This window comes from Amia ocellicauda, chromosome 9 (assembly GCF_036373705.1).
Source record: "Amia ocellicauda isolate fAmiCal2 chromosome 9, fAmiCal2.hap1, whole genome shotgun sequence".
Taxonomy (NCBI): Eukaryota; Metazoa; Chordata; class Actinopteri; order Amiiformes; family Amiidae; genus Amia; species Amia ocellicauda.
In genome coordinates, this window is record NC_089858.1 from 26,494,375 (window position 1) to 26,516,751 (window position 22,377).

Here is a 22,377-nt window from a genome sequence, read left to right on the forward strand (position 1 = left end):
TTAAGATTCTTGCAGCAGCAGTTTTAACTACCTGACAGAATGCCATTACAGAATATCCAATCGAGATTTAACAAATGTGTGTATCAATTTCTCAGTGTCATGTAATGAGAGGAATTGTCTTAATTTAGCAATGTTAATAAGATGGAAGAAGGAAGATCTCGACACATTCTGAATGTGTGATTCAAAGGATAGATTAAAGTCACAGATGACACCCAGTTTTCATGCCATCTCCTGAGGGGAGAAATTAAGGTTATCGTTACTCAGTTTTGTCAGTGTATGGTGAACATTTACATTTTTGTCCCCTAAAATTAGGACTGCTGTCTTATCAGAATTAAGCATAACAAAATTACTTGTCATCCAAGTTTTAATCTCGGACAGACAGCAGATTAGTGTTTCTATGTGTACGGTATTGTTAGGATTTACTGACAAATATAAATGCATATCGTCTGCGTAGCTGTGAAACTTAACATTATGTAATTGAATTATATCACCTAAAGGGAGCATGTACAATTAAAAAAGTGTAGGTCCGAGGACCAAGACCTGTGATTTAACCTCAGTTAAATTTGAGTAGATTTAATTAATCTGTACATATTGGAGTCTGTTTGACAGATATGATTTAAACCATGATAGAACATTATGAGACATTATGGTTTTATAAGCAGTGTATCAAGATTTGGTGATCAATTGTGTCAAAAGTCAGAGCGGAGTGGAAGTCTGATTTAAATGTTTTCATAAATATCATTATCAGTTAAAGTTTGCAATTGGTTTGTAACTACTTTCTGTAGAACCTTTGAAATGAGGGGAAGGTTTGAAATGGGTCGGTACTGTTTAAGTGAATTTGGGTCAGCACTGGATTTCTTAAGAAGTGGTTAAATTACGCCTATTTTAAAGAATGATGGAAGAGATCCTGAGGATAAAGAGGCATTAATAATATTGTATATTAGGTGAATAATTAATGGCAGAGATTGTTTAAGCATTTTAATTGGGAATAGGGTCTAGTGCACAGGTTGTAGTTTTCATTTTAGTAATTAAGAAGACTAAGTTTTGGTGATTTAATGCATTAAATGAATCTAAGGTAGGGAGGGACTGTGAAGGACTGCACACACACATGCACGCACGCACACACACACACACACACACACACACATATGATTTTTTTTTACTAGAATGTACAAACTATTTAAACCAATAAAAGTGTATATCTGAAGTAAGCCTGTGACTCTGAGTGTTAATTGAGGCCTTGCATTGATCCTTCTACTGGACTGAAACTTTTCTCCCAAGAGATTGACCTGAAATGATGTGCAGCCTGCCCAAGCTCTTTTGATCTGCCTTGACGCACATGAGAAATAATTTAGACTTCTCAAATCTTAGTCCCATGCCATTCCCATTTATACCATAAAAGATCTTGAAATTGTTGTTGTTTCATGAGGCAATCATCATACAGGTACATCATATTCCTTTTCCTATTGACATAACTTATCTAAATAAGAGATTCACAGTTTGTTATGCAAGGCCTGTTACACACTGCCATGCAGAGAGCTAATATTTAAACCATGGGTTAAGAGGAAATATGGGAAAGCCATTACGTAATATATATTGAAAGCTGATTGGTTTTCATGGAGATTTAAAATGTTTCTTCCTTTCATTTCTTGATCATGTGGTCTGCTAATGGATTTGGATGCTGAGGGCACTGAAGGCTGTTTTCCTGAAGGAAGGTGCGATGCAGCTTAAAAATTAGAAGCTCAGTAAGTCTGTTTCTTATTGTGAATTTTACATTTAATTGTGAATTGTGGAAGATGGAAAACTTTAGTTGGATAGGTTCTCCAGAACTGCATAGGTAACATGTTTTTTGATATATGTTGGGTTATATGTAAATAAGACTTGGAAAAGGTTTAGCAGTGGGTGAGTAAAAGCACTGCATTAAAGTAAAAAGATGTAAGGAGGTACTGGGTTAAAAATAAACAAATGTACCAATGAACAAAGGAAAAACAGACACACTTATAACGAGTCAACCACTGTTTTTTTTTCTGCAACCAAAGAAAGTACAATACAAAACAAACAAATAAATAAATAATAAAACCACTAATATTCTAAAGACTCCAACCCCGGGACTTCAGCTTTTACCCAAAGCCTGCAGACCCAGCAGTGCTCAGCAGAGGGAGACAAATCGCAAAACTCCAAAAAAGGAAGAGAGCTGAGCTTGAAGGGCTTCATCAATGGAGAAGGAATGGGTGAGAGATAATTAGAGACTGGGTGTGAATCAGAAGTGATGTACCTGAAGTGGATTGGAAACCAGTCGTCTGTATATTTTTAAAGTTCCATGTACTCTCTTAGGTAGGTAGGAAGGAAGAAGTGAGGTAGTTAAGCATCCCTGTGGGGGATATAAAATCAATGTGATTTTGTAAAAAGAGACTGGTTGTAAACAGTTGTTTAATTTGCTACAACAATAAAACTACTAGTACCTGCACCAGAAGTCCATAACTTCTGGTTTCTTGGTCCAGTATATCAAGTGCCATAGGGGATCCTGACCACACATTAGCTTACAAGTTCACTTTAAACAAAGATTTTGGCCCAGGATATTCACTTAATTTTGGTTTAAAGTCCAGAAATTGAACTTAATTCTCCTTTGCCTTATCAGGATGGTGTTTTCCATAGTGACTTTGGCAGCACAGAGCCTAATAGTGTGCTTGGGTGAGGGTTAGTGAGGGACAGGGAAGCTTATATAATTTTTCAAGGCCTTGCAGCTGGACAAAGGTCAGCGATAGTAAAGCAACCACAGCCCTTCAAATGGGCAGCTCACATCTATCCTTTTCACTGTCACTTCAGACTTGGTAATGCATTAAGGTAAGTGTCTTTTCAGTCAGTATTAAGATGAGTTTTGGGGCTGTTGGGATCATAATATATCTTATCAGCATTGATTTGTTCTAATAATGTTTCATAGTAATTATTCCGGTGTTTTTCTTGTGATGTTTAGTTTTAATTTACCTGAATATGTATCCATTATTATTTATTAATTCAGTATGGGGCTCCCTTCCCCAGAGTGACTTGGGTCATTCCACGAATAAGGGACATTTTGCATCCCTTGCATATTTTTAGTGTAAATCCAGTAAAAATCTTGCCTAATTTTTTAATTTAAAAATGTTTCATAATCTGAGGTCAAAATGACCATAATAATGAATTTAAAGATGTTTAAAGAGTTCATCTATTTTTAAAAATTATTTTCACTTGTCCCCAACCCCATTTGGTCATTTTCTGGTTGATATATATGTGATTAAATCCCAATTCATTTTTTTGTTTTGTTATTATATATTATATGTTATTAAGTACATTTTCACAATTTACTTGCATCCCCAAATCTGCAGAAGTGGAGTAATGGCCAACCTTACCCTCAGCTCTGTTACTGTCAACCCTGCTATTATTATTGCTTGATTTCTTAACAGACACCCTTATCCATAAGGTGACTTACAATTGTTACAGTATATCACATTTTACCCATTTATACAGCTGGGCATTTACTGGAACAATCTAGGTAAAGTGCCTTGCTCAAGGGTACAATGGCAGTGCCCCTCACCTGGGATTGAACCCACAAATCTGTGCTCCAGCATTCAGAGCCCTAACCACTACTCCACACTACTAACCTGAAGGCAACTAACCCTATTCGTTAGGGAAATTGTCTTATGTGTGGAAGTTGTATGGGATTTCAAATTTATAGGTGTATAAATGAACTACACAACCAATGTATTTTTATTTTTTGTATATAAGATTTTCAAGATAGACTCTTTTTAAAGAAAAAAAAAATTGTTAGATGAGCAAATGTCCATAACAGGGTTGGCACACTTTGCTGTCCATGTTGAAAACATTGTACAAAAATGCAAAGAGTACATATAATATAGACCTAGCTGACGTAATTATATCTAGATAATTATAATCACAACAAAATAAAGTGCAAGATTCTTATATTGGGGTAGTTCATAAATCACATTAGCAGAAATGGGGCAGGTACACCTCTTTTACCAAATGTAGGCATTATTTTGAAATATTATTGGTTTAGGTTTCTATTTGAATCTTTTGGGTGTATATTTTTCTTTGTGGTTCTCTGCTGTAGATGATATTTGACATGTAATTATAACACTGGCTTAAAGGTTTTGAAATCTTCACTCTTCAATATTATTAGCAGGATTAAACACTACCAATGCATTTGATCAGGATCAGAAATGGCAGTGTAAACAAGCCTATTGTCTTTGCTTTTGAAATGTGCCACAGAAATGCAGCCTCATTGTATGCTACATCTTGTCTGGCAGGGCAGTGAAAAATTAGCTGAAAAGATAGACACCAACCGATTTCTACACCACTTTTAATCACATGGTTAAATTACAGTTATGCCACAGCAACAATGACAGTAGAGAGAGTACACTCTACACTCTATAATATTTGTGACTGTCAAATATTGGGAACTGGGGACACAGAGATGCACACAAACATAAAACATGAGCCACTTCAAATCTTCCAGAACACTAAGAATGAGCAAAACTGTATTAAGAGAAATCTATGTTGTAAATCCAACTTTGATGTCCTCCTTCAGGGGGAGAAATGCCCTGTTGGTCTAGTTCTGAAGTTCATCAGACATAGTTGCCATAGTTTACAGCTTTACCTGAAATATAATCAGATCAGCTGCCTTTACTTTCTTCTGCTCCTCCATGATGTCTGGACTCAGGTGGCCCTCCTGCCAGGCTAGCATGGTCTCCTCCCCATAATGGAAGTGCTCTGGGTCCTTCAGTTCTCCTGGAGAGCACAGTGATCAGAGACACAGTCAGTCTGCGCACTGCACCTCTCAGAGTGGCTTCAACAAGCAACAAGACTTCTTGAACAACAAGTGATTCAACTGATTGTGTCTAACAACATTTTCCAGAAGGGGTAGTGTAGCTCCATTAAACTGACTGAATTACATGAGGTTCGACAAATATTTAAAAATAATGTTGAATATACGGTATTGGTAAATTAATTTGCCTTACTTAATCAGTTGTGTGTTAGTAATTTATGTGTGACTGTTTGGGGGAATAATCATCATAAAGGTTTGACACATGCACTGTGTGTTATCCTATTCCATCTAAGTCAAAAATATTATGATCCCTCACAAAGGGAAGTTATAGCACCTAGTAGATCGCACAGCCATTGACCTGTGCTTGTTTAGTTTGTGCATCATTACAAATAAGTAAATATAGGAACAAAGTGATATGCTTTTTAAATATATATTACCCATTAGCATACAATCAATACAATATGCCTTAGAAAAATGATTTCAGGAATTTGTCTCATAAGCTCTGCACGATTGAAATACTACCACGTTTGACAAGGGGTGCTTTATTGACTTACTGGCTGAAGATGGATTTGTGGAAATAAAGAAAAGAAGCCTCAGTAGTCACGGTTACCTATCACATCCTCCGCAGTGGCACTGGCTTTAAAGTTAAGGACCTATAGCTAAGTGTTCATTAGCAGAAAATCAACACCTGCAAACTTAGAACTCTAGCCTTGATATTATTACATTAATATGACCATATCGTAGAGCAATATAACTCTAAACTAGCTGGGAATTAGAATTTCGTCTGTAGGCGGGCAAATGCTCAAATCAAACATATACAGGCTAGTGTAATCTCTTATTTGAAGCATTACCTTAGAGTACATATGAATATCACATTTCAAAGTGTATTCCAGTGTGTTGTGCTATTGGAACATTATACAGGGGTATGCAAATGAGCTGAAAGACTGTTGGAGGCTGAGAAAAAAGGTGTCCCTGTTGTGTTCATTCAGTCGACTAAATCCTGTATTATAAATATAGGCTACATCATTACTGTGTGTGTGTGTGTTTTTCTCATTTATTATATGACCTCCTCCTTCCCATATTCCTGGTTTTATAATTGACATTTTGTTGACATTGTCTTGACATTTCAATTGATAACAGAATTAACACGTTCACTTTATTTGTTTAACGTAGAATCTTGTATACAGAACAACAGAGCAGAACGGGCAGTGATGGCACACATGCTTGGCATTTCAGAATCAGTTGCTAAACTCAACGATGGGAGGCTGATGCCACTGCTGGGTCTGGGCACATGGCAGGTAAAGTCCAGTCCAGCTCTGGTTAATGCCAGCCACTAAACAAGGCTGACCCCATGAAGGGAACATCAAAGTAAATAATATTGTGAGTGTATGTAAATTTAGACACTTATTTTGTTTCCTCATGTTGTTTGCCATGGCTTTGTAATGTATACATTATTTGAGATTAAATGCAATCAGAGCTGGTCCTGACCTCCCTGGGGCCCTAAGCAAAATTCTGCTAAGGGGCCCTCCTACCTAACCCGTGAGTCATGTAAACCATTTGCCACTGCCACACCTGACACCCCATTGCTCCCACTGCAATCCTCCCTCCTTTAAAACAATTTGCTCCATCTGTGAGTGAATGAGGTATAAACAAACAATATTTATTGAATATAATATTTTCTATATAATCTTAAGATAAGTGAATATTAACATTAACATGAATAAGAAATTGTAGAGCATATAAAATGTAGAAAATAATAAAATATAACACTGAGTTTTGGCTCTGCTGCCTGGTAATTAGTCCAGTGAGTCTGTGCTTGTACTGGCTGATGATCCAGCATCTCCTCTACTGACAAACTTAAGCACAGCACCTGTAAATTATAGATAACAATACTATTATTAATTGTATCAGCTGCATCAGGCCCATTCAAACTGGCTCCCCCAGATTTCCTTTTATGCATTTTCAAATATAAAATACTATTTATACTATGGCTTGGCTTAATACTTGATGGTTAATATTTACTGAGAGATGTGCATCAATATTGCCCAGTATGCCCAGCTAATCAACATTTTAAATTCAATAAACAAATCAATAGTCAATGTCAACCCATTGCTTTCCATCTTGCATTAGTTTAGAGTTGTAACTAAACCTTGACTGAGAGACTAGATAATCATTGTCTTGTTTTAAAATGATGCCATCATGCCCGTTTGGACTGGTCCCCACAGAGGTAGCTGCTGGAAAGTTTCATTTCGTGGACGCGCATATGAACGCATGTACATGCATGACGTGGTTATCTTTTCCGAGCTACAGTTTATAAACACCATTGCCCATTGGCGTTTAAGAAACGTAATAAATAGTTGTATTTCATTCTCACTTTTGTCAGGCTCAAAGTAACAGAACGCAGCCCTGTAAGTGGCTGACAAGCAAGCAAGACACAGACAGACCCAGAGATGCACTGCCCAGCTAGGCTAGCAAGACAGACAGACTAGAGAGAGATGCAGTGCAAGCTGGCACATCAACTTAACGTTACTGTTATTTACTGACATCAAACTTGGAGAGGAGAGAACACAAGTTTATCTGATTGCTGTTCCCACAATTTACCCTCATGGAGTTTTTTTCCCTTTTCGTGATCAGAAGGATAGTTCCGCTTCATCCTCTCATCGAAGTTGTAAACATTGACCCCTGCTTTGACATGCGGGGGAGGCGGGGCCCTTGCATAATTTGCGGGGCCCTGCGCAACTTGTCTAGAGACCGTATAGGGACGCCCGGCTCTGAATGCAATGTGAAGATTTAATGTTAGGTAAGACCAGTAGTTCAAACACAATACAGTATCATTTATGGGAAAATTTAACATCCATTTTGTGGGCGTGATAAGTTGTAAGTATGTTACAGTAACTATAATAAACTTTCGTCCTGCCCTTACTTATGAGTAAATCAATGACCAACGCAGAGCCCTGTATGTGTGAGTAAACAGTGAAAACAGATGCTGTTGAGTTGAACCTGTGTTAGATAACATCAATGATAACAGATAGGACCAGAAATGTGTTTTCTTTCTGCTGCAGAACACAGAACCTGGAAGTGTTCAAGACACCATAGAAACGGCCATTGCTGCTGGATACAGACACTTCGATACAGCCTTCTATTACATGAACGAGGCCGAAATAGGGAAAGCCATTAAGGCCCAAATTCAAAAAGGGGTGGTCAAGCGAGAGGACTTGTTCATTGTCACCAAGGTGAGAGAGTGGGGTTTAAAGGGCAGAGGTCTTAACAATGGAAAACAATGCCACCTGTGTCCTCACTGTGAGAGTTAAGCCTACAAGATGGTATAGCAAATCTATGTTGGAGGGTGAAAACTATTTAAAATGTTATGTATATATATATATATATATATATATATATATATATATATATATGTATATATATATATATATACTGTTGATATAATATGAATTCATGCCCATATTCTTTAATGTAGTGAACTAGTAATTCATATTTATTTTGGTTTCTGGATTCCAACTTATCTGGAGAACCCCTTTTATAGTTGTGTAAAAAGCCTTTGCTCAAATGTACAATAGCGGAATCGCCACTGAGGGTTTGATGAATCCATTACAACTCCAGAGCCCAAAGTGCTACTACACACTGCTGCCCCGCTAGAATTTCAAACTGAAAGTTATCAAGGATGGATGTGCCAGTTGAGGAGAATGAATTTAGACCTTTTCCTGGTATTGATACAACACAACAACTCACTGCTGGCTGGTGTTTGTGCAGCTCTGGCTCACTTTCCACTCCCCTGAAGACGTGCCTGTGGGTTTCAACAAGTCTTTAGAAGCCCTGCAGCTGGACTATGTGGACCTCTACCTCATTCACTTCCCTATGGCCTTGCAGGTAACTGCTCAAATAGATGAGTGTTGTTCTGAAGGAGTAAGTGCTCACCTCTTGAATAGAGATGTAAAACTGTACTAAAGTAAGATGTCACCTGTGGTAGCCTGCATTCATACTTAATTAGCTTAGCTTGGTTTTATTTACACATTTGTTTATACATTTAACACTTTCGTTTGATTTCTTGATTTGAGATTTTTACACTTATGATTGGTTTTGTTTTATTGATTGATTTGCAATGATTGCCGATCTAATGAGCATTGAGCACCACATTCTGGTGCAGTGGCTGGGGGATTTAGTTGTTGTGCGTATAAGCCTAAATGTTTAGTATTACTATTATTTTGTCTTTCAATTACATTACATGTTTTATGTTCAATTATTATTTTTTGTTCAGTGAGAAAATAGATTTTTCTTCAATATTAAGCTAATACAGTAAATACAGTATAATCGTAAATCTTGAAAATCTACTCACTTCTAAATCTTTTGTAATCATTTTTGTATTAAATACATGTTAATTTGGATTCATATGTTTTTTTTTCTGACTTTATGTGAACGTAAAGACAAATTTGTCTGTTTTCTCATTGGAAATAGTTACATTTCAATATCACTGTTCACAAAAGCAAAGTTTGTGGGGAGTAATAGCCATTTACTATACTTTTGGCATAACCAATTAGGAGATAACACTTACTACCCGGAACAAAAATTGTGTTACATTGTGTTATTATAACTTGTAGCAAAGTTTTGCAGGCTAGTTTGGATCTACACGTCAATATGATTAGATTCGTGTTCAATACAATCAAGTTTTCATTATTGAATTAACACATTTATTAACCATCATTTCAAGGGGTATTTGGCAAGCTGATCAGGATCATGGCGGTACCATGCATAAACTATCTATGTCACTAGAGAGTAGTGCTGATCCTGATCAGAATGCATAAAATACATGTGCGGGTTGATTCGGATTTACACTGAATGCGTCACAAAATGTAATACTGATAATAATCATTAAAATAATAATTATTTAATTACATTTTTATCGAATCGAGATTGGAACCTGACACATATTTTCACACAGAAATGTCCAGGACATGCACTGATTACATTTTTGAGGTAGTTGAAAGGCACAACACAATCACACACACTCGTAAGTGCACAGCAGACTAAGACCATTAACCTCTGCATCGCTTTGCTTGTCCTCCAACATGGCGGCGACCGGTATTCATGACGTCACACATATTCGCGCTATTAAACATAGGTTTACAGCCCTACTTAAAAGATGACCAATGCAAGAACATATCTTTATGATTTAATTTGAGCTTTTGTGTGCGTTTTTAAACCTCCCTGCTGCTGCTATGCTTACTGTTTTTATATGGGGTTTTAAATTGTTGGTTTTATCTTCAAGAATCTTTTATTACTTCCGCAAAGACTTTTGCTCCTGGATGCACTTCTTCCAGACTACAAGAGTTTTAAAGTCTGCATTTAATTGAGAGCACCCGGACACAGCAAGGGACTCTTCAGAGAGACATCTCCTTCTTGAAGCCCTCTGGAAGTTTTGCTTGCGGCAGAGACTCTGGGAGTTATTTTGGACAGTGTCCAGGATTTTCACTTTTTCTGGAATGCCTTGGCTTTTAACTTTTTAAGTTTTGCAGTTTTTAATAAAAAACAAATAAATAAATAATAAAGTAATAAAATTATGCCCTATGTCTCTCCATGTTGCAGACTCTGTGGACCCCAGATAAAAGAACCTGTTAATAATCTTTGCATAAGTGAATGTGTTTATGGGAAAGTGTTTTAGTTTCCACATTCTGTTCCCTTGAGTGAGATCTGATACTACTTGGTCAAAACTGCCCAATTGACATTCACCTGTTTATTTTTCAGCGGCAAGGAGATGAGATCTACCCTAAAAAAGATGAGAAAATTCTGTTTTCAGACATGGATTACGTGGACACATGGAAGGTAACCTGAACATATATATTGCACCTGAACATGCATTGCTCTGACTACAACCCCCACATGACAGGCGTTTCTTTCTGTAGAGGCTTGAGGAGCAGCTCATCCACAAAGACTTTTCCCAAAACAGAACCTGAAGTTCAACCAGGAAATGACACCACACAGTCATACGTGTGAATTAGGGGTTGGTGCATTAGGGACTGAATATGAGGAATGTCTTTACAAATGAGTTGTTTCTGTTATTTCCAGTTCATACATAAAACCATTTGGAAGACTTCAACACCTATTGGAAACCTTGCAACCTCTGTTTAAATTCTACACCTGTTTTTAAGTAGATCAGTTTATGAAATTGCCATATAAACATTGTTACTTATTCTCTCTTATTTTTAGTCTCCACACCATTTTCATATTATTATTGCGCATTAGACAGAGTTCAGTGCTGCATTGTATTCCAGGCAATGGAGTCTCTGGTGAGCTCAGGCCGAGTGAAGAGCATCGGGGTGTCCAACTTCAACATCTCCCAGCTGCAGAGGCTGCTGTCTGTTGCCAAAATCCCGCCAGCTGTCAATCAGGTAGAGCATTTCCCAGCAGCAATTCATGACAGCACGAGTCATAGCATCTTATTGTCAATTAATTACTTTTGCTTTCTAGGAATTCCATTAGTTATTTAGATTATTTAGTCATACATGTTTCTGGAAAAATATATAATTTAAAAGGCTGCTAAAAATGTGTTATTCGTACATTGTCATAATTACTTTACACCCTAAATACTGATAGCATGGTCTGTCTTGTTACTGACACACACCTCTGATTTCCTTGCAGGTGGAGCTGCATCCGTACCTGGTTCAGTCAGACCTTGTGAAGTTCTGTAAAGTCAAGAACATCGCTCTGACTGCTTACAGCCCCTTTGGGTCTCCCGGGAAGCCAAAAGAATTGTGAGCGTGACTTGCTACACAGCTTATTGTTGTTTTTGTGTAATCATTATTTGTAAGTTTTTTTTTTCCTCTATAATTTCTCTGTGAACTTGTGTTGTATTCTGAGGACCTCCTCTCTGAGTTCCAGGTTCCCTATACTGTTCCCCCCTGACCGCTCACACATTGCTTTCATTAGGATTGTTTCCATAGAATCACAACCTTTTCTGGTAAACAAGGTTTATATTTGGACTGAAACTCTTATGAAAACACAGCCAATGACTAGACTCTCATGCTGTTTGCAACCTGTTTCTGGGGCTGCAGTCACAGAGGGGCCGCCGACCCAGGGAAACTCCTGGAGGACCCTGTTGTCAACGACATCGCAAGGAAACATCAGAGGACTCCAGCTCAGGTGAGACTGAAGAAAACCATAAAACATCAGTTCATCATTGCTGAGTAAAATTAAATTAAAGTCTATACTGCCTTAGATTGTCCAGGAGTTATGGGGGCAGGTGACATCCCTGCACATACAATACAATCAGATTGATCAGTCATTTGAAGTTGTTTTATAGTCTTTTGTTTGCCGGCAAACACATGATTCCCTGTTTGAAACCTTCTGTCCTGCAGATCTTACTGAGGTTTCACCTGCAGCAGGATATTTCAGTTATTCCAAAAAGTGCATCCCCCAAACACATTCTGGAAAACACCAAGGTAAGCTGAGCAAGGAAAGCATGCTAGTGGAGGCTAAGGCCTGCTGTCCAGTCTTTTTTTTTGTTGACTGGCATTTAATATCCTTGCTTCAAAATGTAAATTACTGCACCACAGGGTCTTCATCTCTTAAATGAAATCTTAGTTAAATAACATCACATTATGGCAAAGCAGAACTTGGCATTAACCAGGTTTGCTCTTAATCAAACTCCTCATACTGAAACTGTGTTCCCTATTTGGGTGGGTTTTGCTTGGATATCAGTCAGAATTGGGGTTAATTCCAATTCAAGTGTGAGCAACTGAGGAATTGATCATGAATTGGAGTTCAGACAATCATAGTTGGAATTTAATTGGATTTGTTTTTTAAGGGCCTAGAACCCTCAATTCCATTACATGTCTGCTAAGTAAAAGCAATATTGTCATACTTTGCCTAATAGGTTTTTAAAACTCTGGAATAGTCTGCATGTGTACTTGCAATTTGGTGACAACAGGACTGATGAACTGATTAGAGCTGAAGTTTCAACGAGAAAGAGATCGCTTGTTGCTCTTATTAAATGTACTCCTGCGAGTGTAACCTCCAGCACAATGTTAACTCTTATTCACAATTCATTAGATCCAGTATGGCATGATACACAGCAGGATCCATTGATATTTGTTTAAACACATAGAAGAGTCATCTTGCGAACAATGAAATAACTAATTATTATAATTGAGGTTTTCACAATTTAGTGTTCATAGTAACCCATTGTAACATCTAGACACTGTGGCAAGGGCTATAGCAACCAAGAACCTGGGGAATAAACTAACCCTATACCTTATGCACACACCCTCACAGGCTTTTAAAGATCAGGTGGGTCGACACAGTTTCCCTTCAAATGAAACCCAAGACACAGGTTGAAAATTCAAAGGTTAAACTCCTGATTTTTAAAACCCATTGTATAAATAACATTAGCAATCAGTCCAATCAATATTAAAATAATTCTAATCCTACATAATAAAAAACACACTTATTTTGTAAGATTTCAATATTATTTTTCTACATAAAATGTACATCATTCTTATTTTTAAACATGAAGGCACATCTTGCTGCAATAAAAACATTCTGGTTAGACTGGTTAGACAGCCCTTAAAGACTTAAAATTGAGACTCGAACAATGGGATGGAATTTGAATGGTAAGACTTCATCTGCAGAAGGAATTGAATTCTAGGATATCATGGACTAAACTGGTGCTGAATTGGCGGATGTGACCCCAGCCCTGGAATTGCAGTTCTATCTGAATTGAATGCATTGCACTAGGGAGAATTAAATTGATGGAATTGATGTAGAAATGAATTGCATTGAGGTTGACTTAATTGAATTGACCCCCAAGCCTGATATCAGTAATATATACTCGCATTCTCACTCTTGTGGGTTTGGTAGGTGTTTGACTTTTCTCTGGATGAAGACGATATGAAAGCCCTGAAGAGCCTGGACAAAGGGTGGAGAGGCTGTTTTATTGAGCCGTAAGCATGTGCCAACTTCCTCTTGTTACATTGTTTCTATATGTTTTATGAAGCTTTTTGTTTTTCTTTTTTCAATGAAGTAAAATCAAACCAATCACAGAATCAAAACCAATTCTTAAATTGCAAATACGGATTCTTTATTTGCCTTTCTGGAACATTCCATTCTAATTTTGTTCTTCCATTAGATAAAAAAAACAAGTGCAAGAATGATTGTGGTAAATGTTTTCTGGTGTCTCCCTCAACAAGAGTTTTGGAAGGAGCTTCACTGAATCCCTGTCTGTGTCCCTTGTTTTGTAGGATGAAGTCACACCTGTTTTTTCCTTTCAAAGACTCATATGTCTCATGGAGAGCCTGTGACGGAATATCTGACGTACATAATCTGAGAACAGGTGTCAGAAGCAATAATTAAGAAAACAAATCTATACCTCCGCTTTAGCTATTTGATAGTTCTAGGTGTTTTATGGAAATGTGTATAATTGTTTTAAGAATGTTACACGTGGTTTACTGCCCTGCCTAGTTTCCTCATCTCAGCAGAAGCTTTTGGACTATATATTTTCTGTTCAAGACATGGCAAGACAAGACACTGTTCTATCTATCTAATCTATCTATCTATCTATCTATCTATCTATCTATATATTCATTCATGTGAAATGAGTAATAAACTTTAGCAGAACCCATTGTTTAATATGCGATTTCAATAATGTCTCATAATTTGATATTCATGATGCTCAAAAAAAGGATGTTTGGTTGTGCTGTCATCTTTCGCATTGTAATGACGTCTTCAAAAGGAGATGGCACTGCACGCATTGGATTATGGGTGTTGTAGTTCAGAAATGTTGTAACAATTGTAACATTTCCTCACAACTTTTACTTTTTAAATATGATTAAATGTTCCTATTTTTTAAATGAATAATTTATACAACAGCCAACTTTCTGAAATAACAGGACCAAACAACCCATTATATACAGTATATATATAAAAAAAAACTCCAAACAACATACCCATAGATAGACAATTGAATAGATTAAGTTTGTGTTTGTCATGATCACCACAAAATATGTATGCATTTATTTTATGGGAGAATAGGTTTTGAGTAAAAGTCCAAAATAATTCTCAAGGAGATTCAACTCAAGCTTCAGATTATGTAAAGATTATGAAAGAAAAAGCAAAAACTTTTTTACAGGTTGATTTATTTGTTTTAGATTAACATGTTGCGGATTATTTAGGCACTTTACTTCACCAGACAGAAAATGCTACTCCTAAAACAGAAGTAGTATTTTAATACACTGTGGACATGATGCCTCTCTGGTATTAGAAGGGACTGAATAGGCTGTGGAAGCACACCGTTTTTTGAGACCCTGGGATTGTCTTCATGATCTCAATGCATAACCCTGGTCTTCTTGTCTGTCACCAGACCGCAGTGTTCCTCTGAGGGCTAAGTTCTGAGATGCTTCAGTATTCGAAAGGATAGTAAGGATGTGTCTTGACCCTGTTGCAAATACACAAAAAAATCACACAGTCTTTCAGGCTTTTGTATCCGATGCAATCTTCAAATTGTAAGATAAAATGTAAGATTGTTTTGACTTTGAATATGGGTTTATTAAAGGGGAGGTTGTAATTTTCAGGACTGTGCTCACATTTAGTGTTTCTATTGTATAGGATTCCCTGTTGCTATGGAAAAGGAGACATTTTAAATTACCCAATTATATGTTTGAAAAATAATACAAATCTAATACTGAAATATTTTCTTGAAAACTTGGATTTTATGGGAAAATACAAAATCTAATCTCTCTTAATATTGGTTGCTTTTGCCAAAAAACAGAAATTGAACTTGTATTCCTCCTTCAAATCTCATACCCGGTTTTATTTGTTTTATATTAGCAGGAGAAAACTGTGCAAAGGGCACAGAGCTTGTTTACAGCAAAAACATGTTTGTCCTATGAAACTTCAAGAACAGGTGTTGGGACTGTTTAAGCAGTTTCTGACTGTTTAAGTGTAAAAACCTTAAAAAGATATTGAAACAGAAGTGGATGCTAATGAAGGGCAACAACAAAATACTTACGAATCCAGGACACAAGCTTTCCACCCCCTGTCCAGACCACACAAGGCTTTCATGTCTTCCTCATCCAAGGAGAAGTCAAAAATCTGTTGGATAACCAATTTATATGCTCATTTACAATAGAAAATTAAGTGCCTGGCCATAAGCTGCCACAGAAACAGGAATGCATAAGCAAAAAACAAACTGTGGCAAACTGCAGAATAAATGTTTAACCACTCTTTCTTGGATAGCAATGAAAAGCTTATAATTTAGGGGCTGCTGCAGGTTTGAGAAATGTTTCTTGTGATAGGGCTCAGTGTAATCTTATCAAATATTACCTTAGCAGAAGATATTATTTAAATATCAAGTTCCAGTTGAATAAAGACCTTGTTACCTTGGTGTTCTCCAATATGTGGTTGGGTTTGACACTCTTTGGAATAACAGCAATCCCTTGCTGTACATGATACCTCAGTAAGATCTGTCAAGCAAAACCACACAGGCTTCAGCACAGAGTGATCACTCTGCTTCTTATTTCATTTTTATATCATGCTATAGAATATTCAAAGTACTGTGGAGCACTGAGTACCTGCGCTGAGCTCCTCTGGTGTTTCTTGGCAATCTCAGCCACAACTGGGTCCTGCAGTATCTTCTCTGGGTCCATGGCTCCTCTGTGGCTGCACAGAAGAGGAGACAACTTTTGGTATTGGTTCCAAAAATCTACTGTCTGGCTGTCCTCCAAAGCACACATAAACAAGTTTGTAAACAAAGAACACAAGAGCTGTGGTAAAATGTACAAACTCCAGTAGGAAGTGCAAATGCTCATTTATTTTTTCAATTTCTCAGCCTGTAAATACAATGCCTAGACCAGGGATGATGAACCTTTTTTGAATGGAGTGCCCAAAGTCTGGTTTGTATACTTTGCTAAGTGCCAAAGGGTGCCAATGATAAATTAGGGATATTAAAGTTTGTACAGGGGCTAAACGTCTATTTTTTAAACCAATATTTATATTTATTAATTTATTAAGCAAACATGCCAACAAAACAAAACACAATACGGAACAATCTAAAAACTATGGACGGATACCACCCACCTGCCACCTGCATCCACTGCCAATCCCCATTATTTTGGACAATGGGAATCTTTAATTCTCATTCAAAGTAAATCAATCAGTCTTAATTGAATATTGTGGAACACCATGCCAAAGCATTTAAAGCAAAGCATTAAAGAATACAAATAAGTGCATCATACAATGAATACATAATTTAAATGTTTGTAGTATTGATACAGTGCAGTAAAATGCATGAATCACATTTAATCACGCATTAAGTTTGAGGATTATAATGATAAAGTACATTTATAAACCCCATTAAAATCACAATCTACCCCCAAAACAAGCTCCCACAGATTCTCCCATTGCCCTGCCATTACATGTACAATAAGTACAAGTTTGTTCATTTGGCTGCATTAGTAATCCTTCCATATTGTTTTGTGTTTGTTTGCACTCAATCATTACCAATGCTCCTTTTTTCAACGTATATTTACTTCATATCTACTGCTTTTACATTTTGTAAAATAATTAAAACTGATAGATTAATATACATTTTGTGCCACTTATGTTTTAAGAAAAAAATAATGCAGTAGTATCAATCTACCGTGATTATGAGTGTGCACAAATGTACTCTCAAAACAAAGGCATAATTTATTTATTTTTGAGAATTTACAGCTCTCTTTTGCAAACTTTATGAAGTTTTTAAATACGAATGAATGTGGCCTTTTCTCCATTTGATACAGGAGATAATGGTAAACAAAATGCAATTTCCCCTGCTGCTCAATTACTTGGGGGCGGTGCCATCACTGCCAAATATACTGACTGGTTTTCTAAAGTGCCAATCAGTTTAGACAATTAAGGGGCGGGCTGGCAAAAAACAAACAGAAACAAAAAAAAAATGCAGTCACTCACTTTGCGTGCCAACCTATATGGCTCTGCGTGCTGCAGGTTCACCATCCCTGGCCTTTGACCTTTGCTAACCATTTTAAAATGCTCCTTTCACAACCCCTATGTTACCCAATCATAATCAATTACGTTTAAATGGAAAATGCAATGGCTTCCCCCTGTGCTGAATAAAGATTTCAATCTGTTCTGTGCATAACACAAACTGAAGCCTAGTAACTAACTGATGTTCCTTTATGGTGCTGATAATTGAAGCACAAAAGAAAAAATGAGCATATATGTCTTACTATTATGTTAACTTCACATCTGTCGATGCAAATTCACTCAAAGCAGAAAAAACATCCAGTGTAGCTTGTGTCGGGTTATACTCACTATTCTTTGGGCCTCCCCGGGGACCCAAAGGGGCTGTAAGCAGTCAGAACAATGTTGTTGACTTTACAGAACTTCACAAGGTCTGACTGAACCAGGTATGGATGCAGCTCCACCTTTGAAGACATCAGAGGTTTGTGTCAGTGCAAGGACAATCATTCTGTTTTTTTCCCCTCGTATTTATAAGACTGTGTCAAGAGTGTAAGATGTCTAAACATTACCTCACAAAATAAAATTCAGAATTTCTTAAGGGAGTCTGCTAGTTATTTGGGAATGGCATTTACACTTTAGTTATGCTTCAATATACAAAGAAGAAGAAGAAAAAGATCTGCAATCAGCTACATTTGAGATAGGGATAGACATCACTGATCAGCCACATAGACACCACTCAATAATGTCTTTGCTTTTGTTCTCTTGTGAGCTGCCATCAAGAAAGGATGCCACCTCTTCTCATTCCATTTGGAAAACACACAAAAAACAAGGGACTCTACCTGATTGACAGCTGGCGGGATCTTGGCAACAGACAGCAGCCTCTGCAGCTGGGAGATGTTGAAGTTGGACACCCCGATGCTCTTCACTCGGCCTGAGCTCACCAGAGACTCCATTGCCTGGAAAACACACACTGCTCACTGAACTACAGCAGACAAACCCAGTCAGCTACTACATTATCAACAGGGTACCCAGACAAAATTAGAGTCCAGGCGAAGGTGCCTAGAATGAAGAACCTAATATACAAATTTAAATAATGACATCTGATGAAATCCACAAGCAGCTACCAGCCAAACTAGCAAGACAGGCCAGTTTCTCTGGCTTGTTAGTTTTTTATGACTTCTTAAATTGCACATGCCCTGTTCAGCTGGCCTCTAAGGCTGCAGTAGTTTAACGACTGCAATAAAATGTACCATCCTCACCCCCCGGCAGTAGGTTACAGGTTAGGGAATAGCTCTGCAGAACCTTGCATGCCTTTTGCCAACATTTCTCATGTCAAAGGGAGCACCAATATAATAGCCTTTTTGTTACCTTCCAGGTATCAATGTAATCTGTGTCTTCGGTAAGAACCATGCCATCTTTCATGGGGAACAACTCATCATCTATTCGCTGCAAAACAAAACAAACAAATAATTTGCTATAACTTACATCAAAGGAGGGGAGAACAAAGGTCTGTGCCCCGGTGAAAATAACAATTCATCAAGAACAACTATTAACATAACCTGCTTATGTTTATGTTTACATAAGGCCATTAAGTGTGACCTATGAACATTTCTACCACCCTCATCCAAACAGAAGAGCATCCAGAGGCTTCCTGTTCAACCAGTTACCTTGAAGGCCACAGGGAAGTGAATGAGGTAGAGGTCCACATAATCCATCTGCAGGTCTTCTAAGGACTTGTTCAAACACAGGGGCACATCTTTTGGGGAATGGTATGTACACCAGAGCTGCACAAACAAAGAGGCTTATTCACCATTAAGCAGAATATAAACTACAGTCTCTGTTATAACTGACCCCAGTCTGGCTCTTAAGCCCTATACCCTGCAGTTTACTGGAATATGTCATGGTAAAATACAAGAACATGTAGGAAAGCAAAGTGAAATTACAGAGAGGGATAGTAAACCATTTTACAAATTATGGCAGATTATGGCAAAGCCAAGTATATGCATGATTTATCCATGGTTAAATTACCTTGAAAATGTAATGTATTAAGATTTCAAAATGGCCAGCTGTCTTGCTTCCCCTATTATGGTTCTAACCATTTTTTCTTGACTAGAATTTGTTAGTAATTAGTTAGAACCAGGGAAGGACTTTCAATCTGAAGCTATATGCATTCCATTGTTATTTCTTTTTTTTTTTTCGTGTTGTAGGTTCAGTCATGCTTTAGCAAGAAATGCATTTGTTTTTTTAAAGGAACCCTTCTGTGTGGGGGGTTCTGCACAGTGCAACACTGATCCTGTCATCCTGCCGCTTTGATAGGCACTATAGACAGTGAAGGAGGTGGCTTCATTTTTTCCCCTCCCATGCCCTGCACTATTACTGTCCTATGTGCAGTGTCCTTTTGAAGTGGAGGCTCTCACCTTGCTGACAATGAACATGTCCTCACGTTTGATGATGCCCTGCTGAATTTTGGCTCTGATGGCTTTCCCTAGCTCAGTTTCATTCTTGTAGCTGTAGGCGGTGTCGATGTGTCGGTAGCCAGCAGCAATGGCCGCCTCTGTGGCGCCCTGGAGTACTTGTGCTGTGGTCGTCTACAGAGAAAACCAAAACGGAGACAATCATGATGCAGTATGTTTTCTGTGACACCTGGTGTAGTGATTGACCCTTATAAACTGCTCCCCAGAACTCAGTATTGTATAACAGTAACTCTGGACATCAAACAAATGAGGAAAATGAGACAGATGTTTTTCATGATTTCTGATTGAGGGGGGGTGAAAGGTGAAACTGTAGCAACACCCCATCTTTATATTTTACAGTCTGCCACAATATAGAAGTATTCAGGCTCAATTTCTCTGTTGTTTGTACATGCTTGAGCTAGGACTGTATTAATATAGTATTCTCCTATAATACAGAGAATATGGCTTTATGATCAGTGTCTTTTTTGATAAACTCACTAAGTTCACTGCGTGGAATTCAACTGTGGAATGATTAGTCAAATCAACAGGCAAATAATCTGAAAGCTCAACATGCTGAACACAATCAAATGTTTATATTTTCTTTGCTGTTGCTTGTAAGCCTGCCATTCCTCTTGAATACCAGTATCGCATTTATTGAACCCTGCTGGTCCAGAAAGCACCTTTCAGAAAACAATCCTGAATCCCTTTCATATTCCTGTTGCTCTTTGATACCTGCATAGTGACTGTCAAAGGCTACTTCACGAAGGCTACCTTCAACAGTAGGGGAGAGCAACATAACATGTGCGTAAGAGAAAGTTTGACCATTAAAAGACTAAGTAGTAAAAATAAAATAGAAACCTTCCAAGTCCCCAGACCCAGCAGTGGCATCAGCCTCCCATTGTTGAGTTTCACTGTGCCTTCCAAAACGTTCATTGTCTGTTCTTTGCTGTCTGAGTCTGCGGTGAAGAGAAAAGAAAGTGCAATAATGCTTCTCTCGCACACGGGTCAGAGACCACATTGCTTTCTTTCTTTTTGGTAATCATTAAACAGTTATTATTGTTTTTTTTAAAGGAGCCATTGTAAATAGTCTGCTTTTACTTGCTGGTTAGTTCCCTGTGTGGTTGACATACAAGTGCATTAAGAAAGTTTAATTGCCTCATTTTAATCTAATTGTCTCATGGCACCACATTAAGCATTGCTGATGCAGCCACTGGTTAAACTAGGCAGATATTGCTAATTTCTGGCCTTAAACCCCATGGATTTCATACAGAAGGTTAGGAATGAGCATCGAAAGAGCAGGCCCATTGTTTCAGTCCTTGTGCAAGTTAAAATAATGTATTATGCTGTTCAAACAAACCTGAAAATCATTGTTATTATTATTTACCTCTGTACTCTGGATGCTGTAAAATAAATAAGTAAACCAATAAATAGATAAAGAGATACATTAACACATTCAAATCATTTTTAGCATCGGCAACATTTACATTAATTTAAAAGACGATAATGTGTTTCATTTTCCAACCATCAACCCACCCCAAACTAAACTAAAGGTAATTTACAGCAGGACTTCCCAAACTCAGAGAGCAGACTTTGTGAAAGCAGTTTCAATGAAAGTGAAACTACTGTATTACAATGTGGATTATAGACAAAGCTTCCTTTCCTTGCAAGCAAATGTATCTGAGGTCTCCACTTTGTCTATAAATTGAGGCCATTATCATTACTATTATTTATGCTACTACAGTCTGCAGAGTTGCAAGTCTCAAGCCTTCATGAAGCAGGAAAGGTCCTTGGGAAGGTGTTGTCTGGGGTTAAACTTAACCAGCTTGTTGTAAAAGCATGTTATGCTGGTTCAGTCAAATAAAACTGCAACGCTTGACTTCCATAGACTAGCCGGGCCATGTTGCCATGAACAAAGTACACTTATCCACAACAAACATCCTCTATGATCTGTACCTGTGCTGACGCCTCCTTGCCTCTTCCTCGTGTACTCTTAAGGTACAAAACAGTGTAGAGAGCCACCTGACTCACTGACCACCAATCACCTCTGTTCTGACCAGCAGGAACTGATGTGTGTAAACAAGAGCCCAGATAACATTTAAAGTGACAGATCTTCTATAGCAGTGGTCTCCATTGCTGGTGCAA

General features: G+C 37.7%; 2 protein-coding genes across 4 annotated transcripts; one reads left to right on the forward strand and one right to left on the reverse strand.

Annotated features, from left to right (window-relative positions):
- Positions 1-1,667: 1,667 nt before the first annotated feature.
- LOC136759094 (1,5-anhydro-D-fructose reductase) lies at positions 1,668-14,443 on the forward strand. Its single transcript, XM_066713926.1, has 11 exons — positions 1,668-1,745; positions 5,993-6,117; positions 7,882-8,052; positions 8,588-8,704; positions 10,577-10,654; positions 11,104-11,220; positions 11,471-11,583; positions 11,884-11,971; positions 12,187-12,270; positions 13,688-13,770; positions 14,068-14,443. Exons 2-11 carry the CDS (start codon positions 6,031-6,033, stop codon positions 14,177-14,179), a joined length of 1,050 nt encoding a protein of 349 aa, XP_066570023.1. The 5' UTR covers positions 1,668-1,745; positions 5,993-6,030; the 3' UTR covers positions 14,180-14,443.
- A 498-nt stretch (positions 14,444-14,941) lies between these two features.
- On the reverse strand, positions 14,942-22,275 carry LOC136759097 (aldo-keto reductase family 1 member B1). 3 transcript variants are annotated; one of them, XM_066713933.1, is made up of 12 exons: positions 22,189-22,220; positions 21,620-21,635; positions 21,094-21,191; positions 20,200-20,370; positions 19,450-19,566; positions 19,151-19,228; positions 18,622-18,738; positions 18,134-18,246; positions 16,396-16,483; positions 16,204-16,287; positions 15,834-15,916; positions 14,942-15,260 (listed from the first exon to the last, which is right to left on the reverse strand). In XM_066713933.1, the coding sequence occupies exons 3-12, from the start codon at positions 21,166-21,168 to the stop codon at positions 15,224-15,226; spliced, it is 963 nt and encodes a 320-aa protein (XP_066570030.1). In that variant the 5' UTR covers positions 21,169-21,191; positions 21,620-21,635; positions 22,189-22,220; the 3' UTR covers positions 14,942-15,223. The 3 variants fall into 3 exon arrangements, with proteins under 3 accessions (XP_066570030.1, XP_066570028.1, XP_066570031.1); XM_066713931.1 differs by lacking the exon at positions 21,620-21,635 and having other exon boundaries at positions 22,189-22,275; XM_066713934.1 differs by lacking the exons at positions 21,620-21,635; positions 22,189-22,220 and adding an exon at positions 21,593-21,614.
- Between the last annotated feature and the right edge of the window lie 102 nt (positions 22,276-22,377).

Coding starts and splice junctions, on each gene's coding strand:
- LOC136759094 (XM_066713926.1), top strand. CDS start 6,031: ATGGCACACATGCTTGGCATTTCAGAATCAGTTGCTAAACTCAACGAT. Junction 10,655..11,103: donor ATTACGTGGACACATGGAAG/GTAACCTGAACA, acceptor ATTGTATTCCAG/GCAATGGAGTCTCTGGTGAG. Junction 11,584..11,883: donor CCCGGGAAGCCAAAAGAATT/GTGAGCGTGACT, acceptor CTGGGGCTGCAG/TCACAGAGGGGCCGCCGACC.
- LOC136759097 (XM_066713931.1), bottom strand. CDS start 21,168: ATGAACGTTTTGGAAGGCACAGTGAAACTCAACAATGGGAGGCTGATG. Junction 18,247..18,621: donor TCCCGCCAGCTGTCAATCAG/GTAGAGTCCCTT, acceptor ATGTCTTCAAAG/GTGGAGCTGCATCCATACCT. Junction 16,484..18,133: donor CCGGGGAGGCCCAAAGAATA/GTGAGTATAACC, acceptor TCTTCTGTGCAG/CCACAGAGGAGCCATGGACC.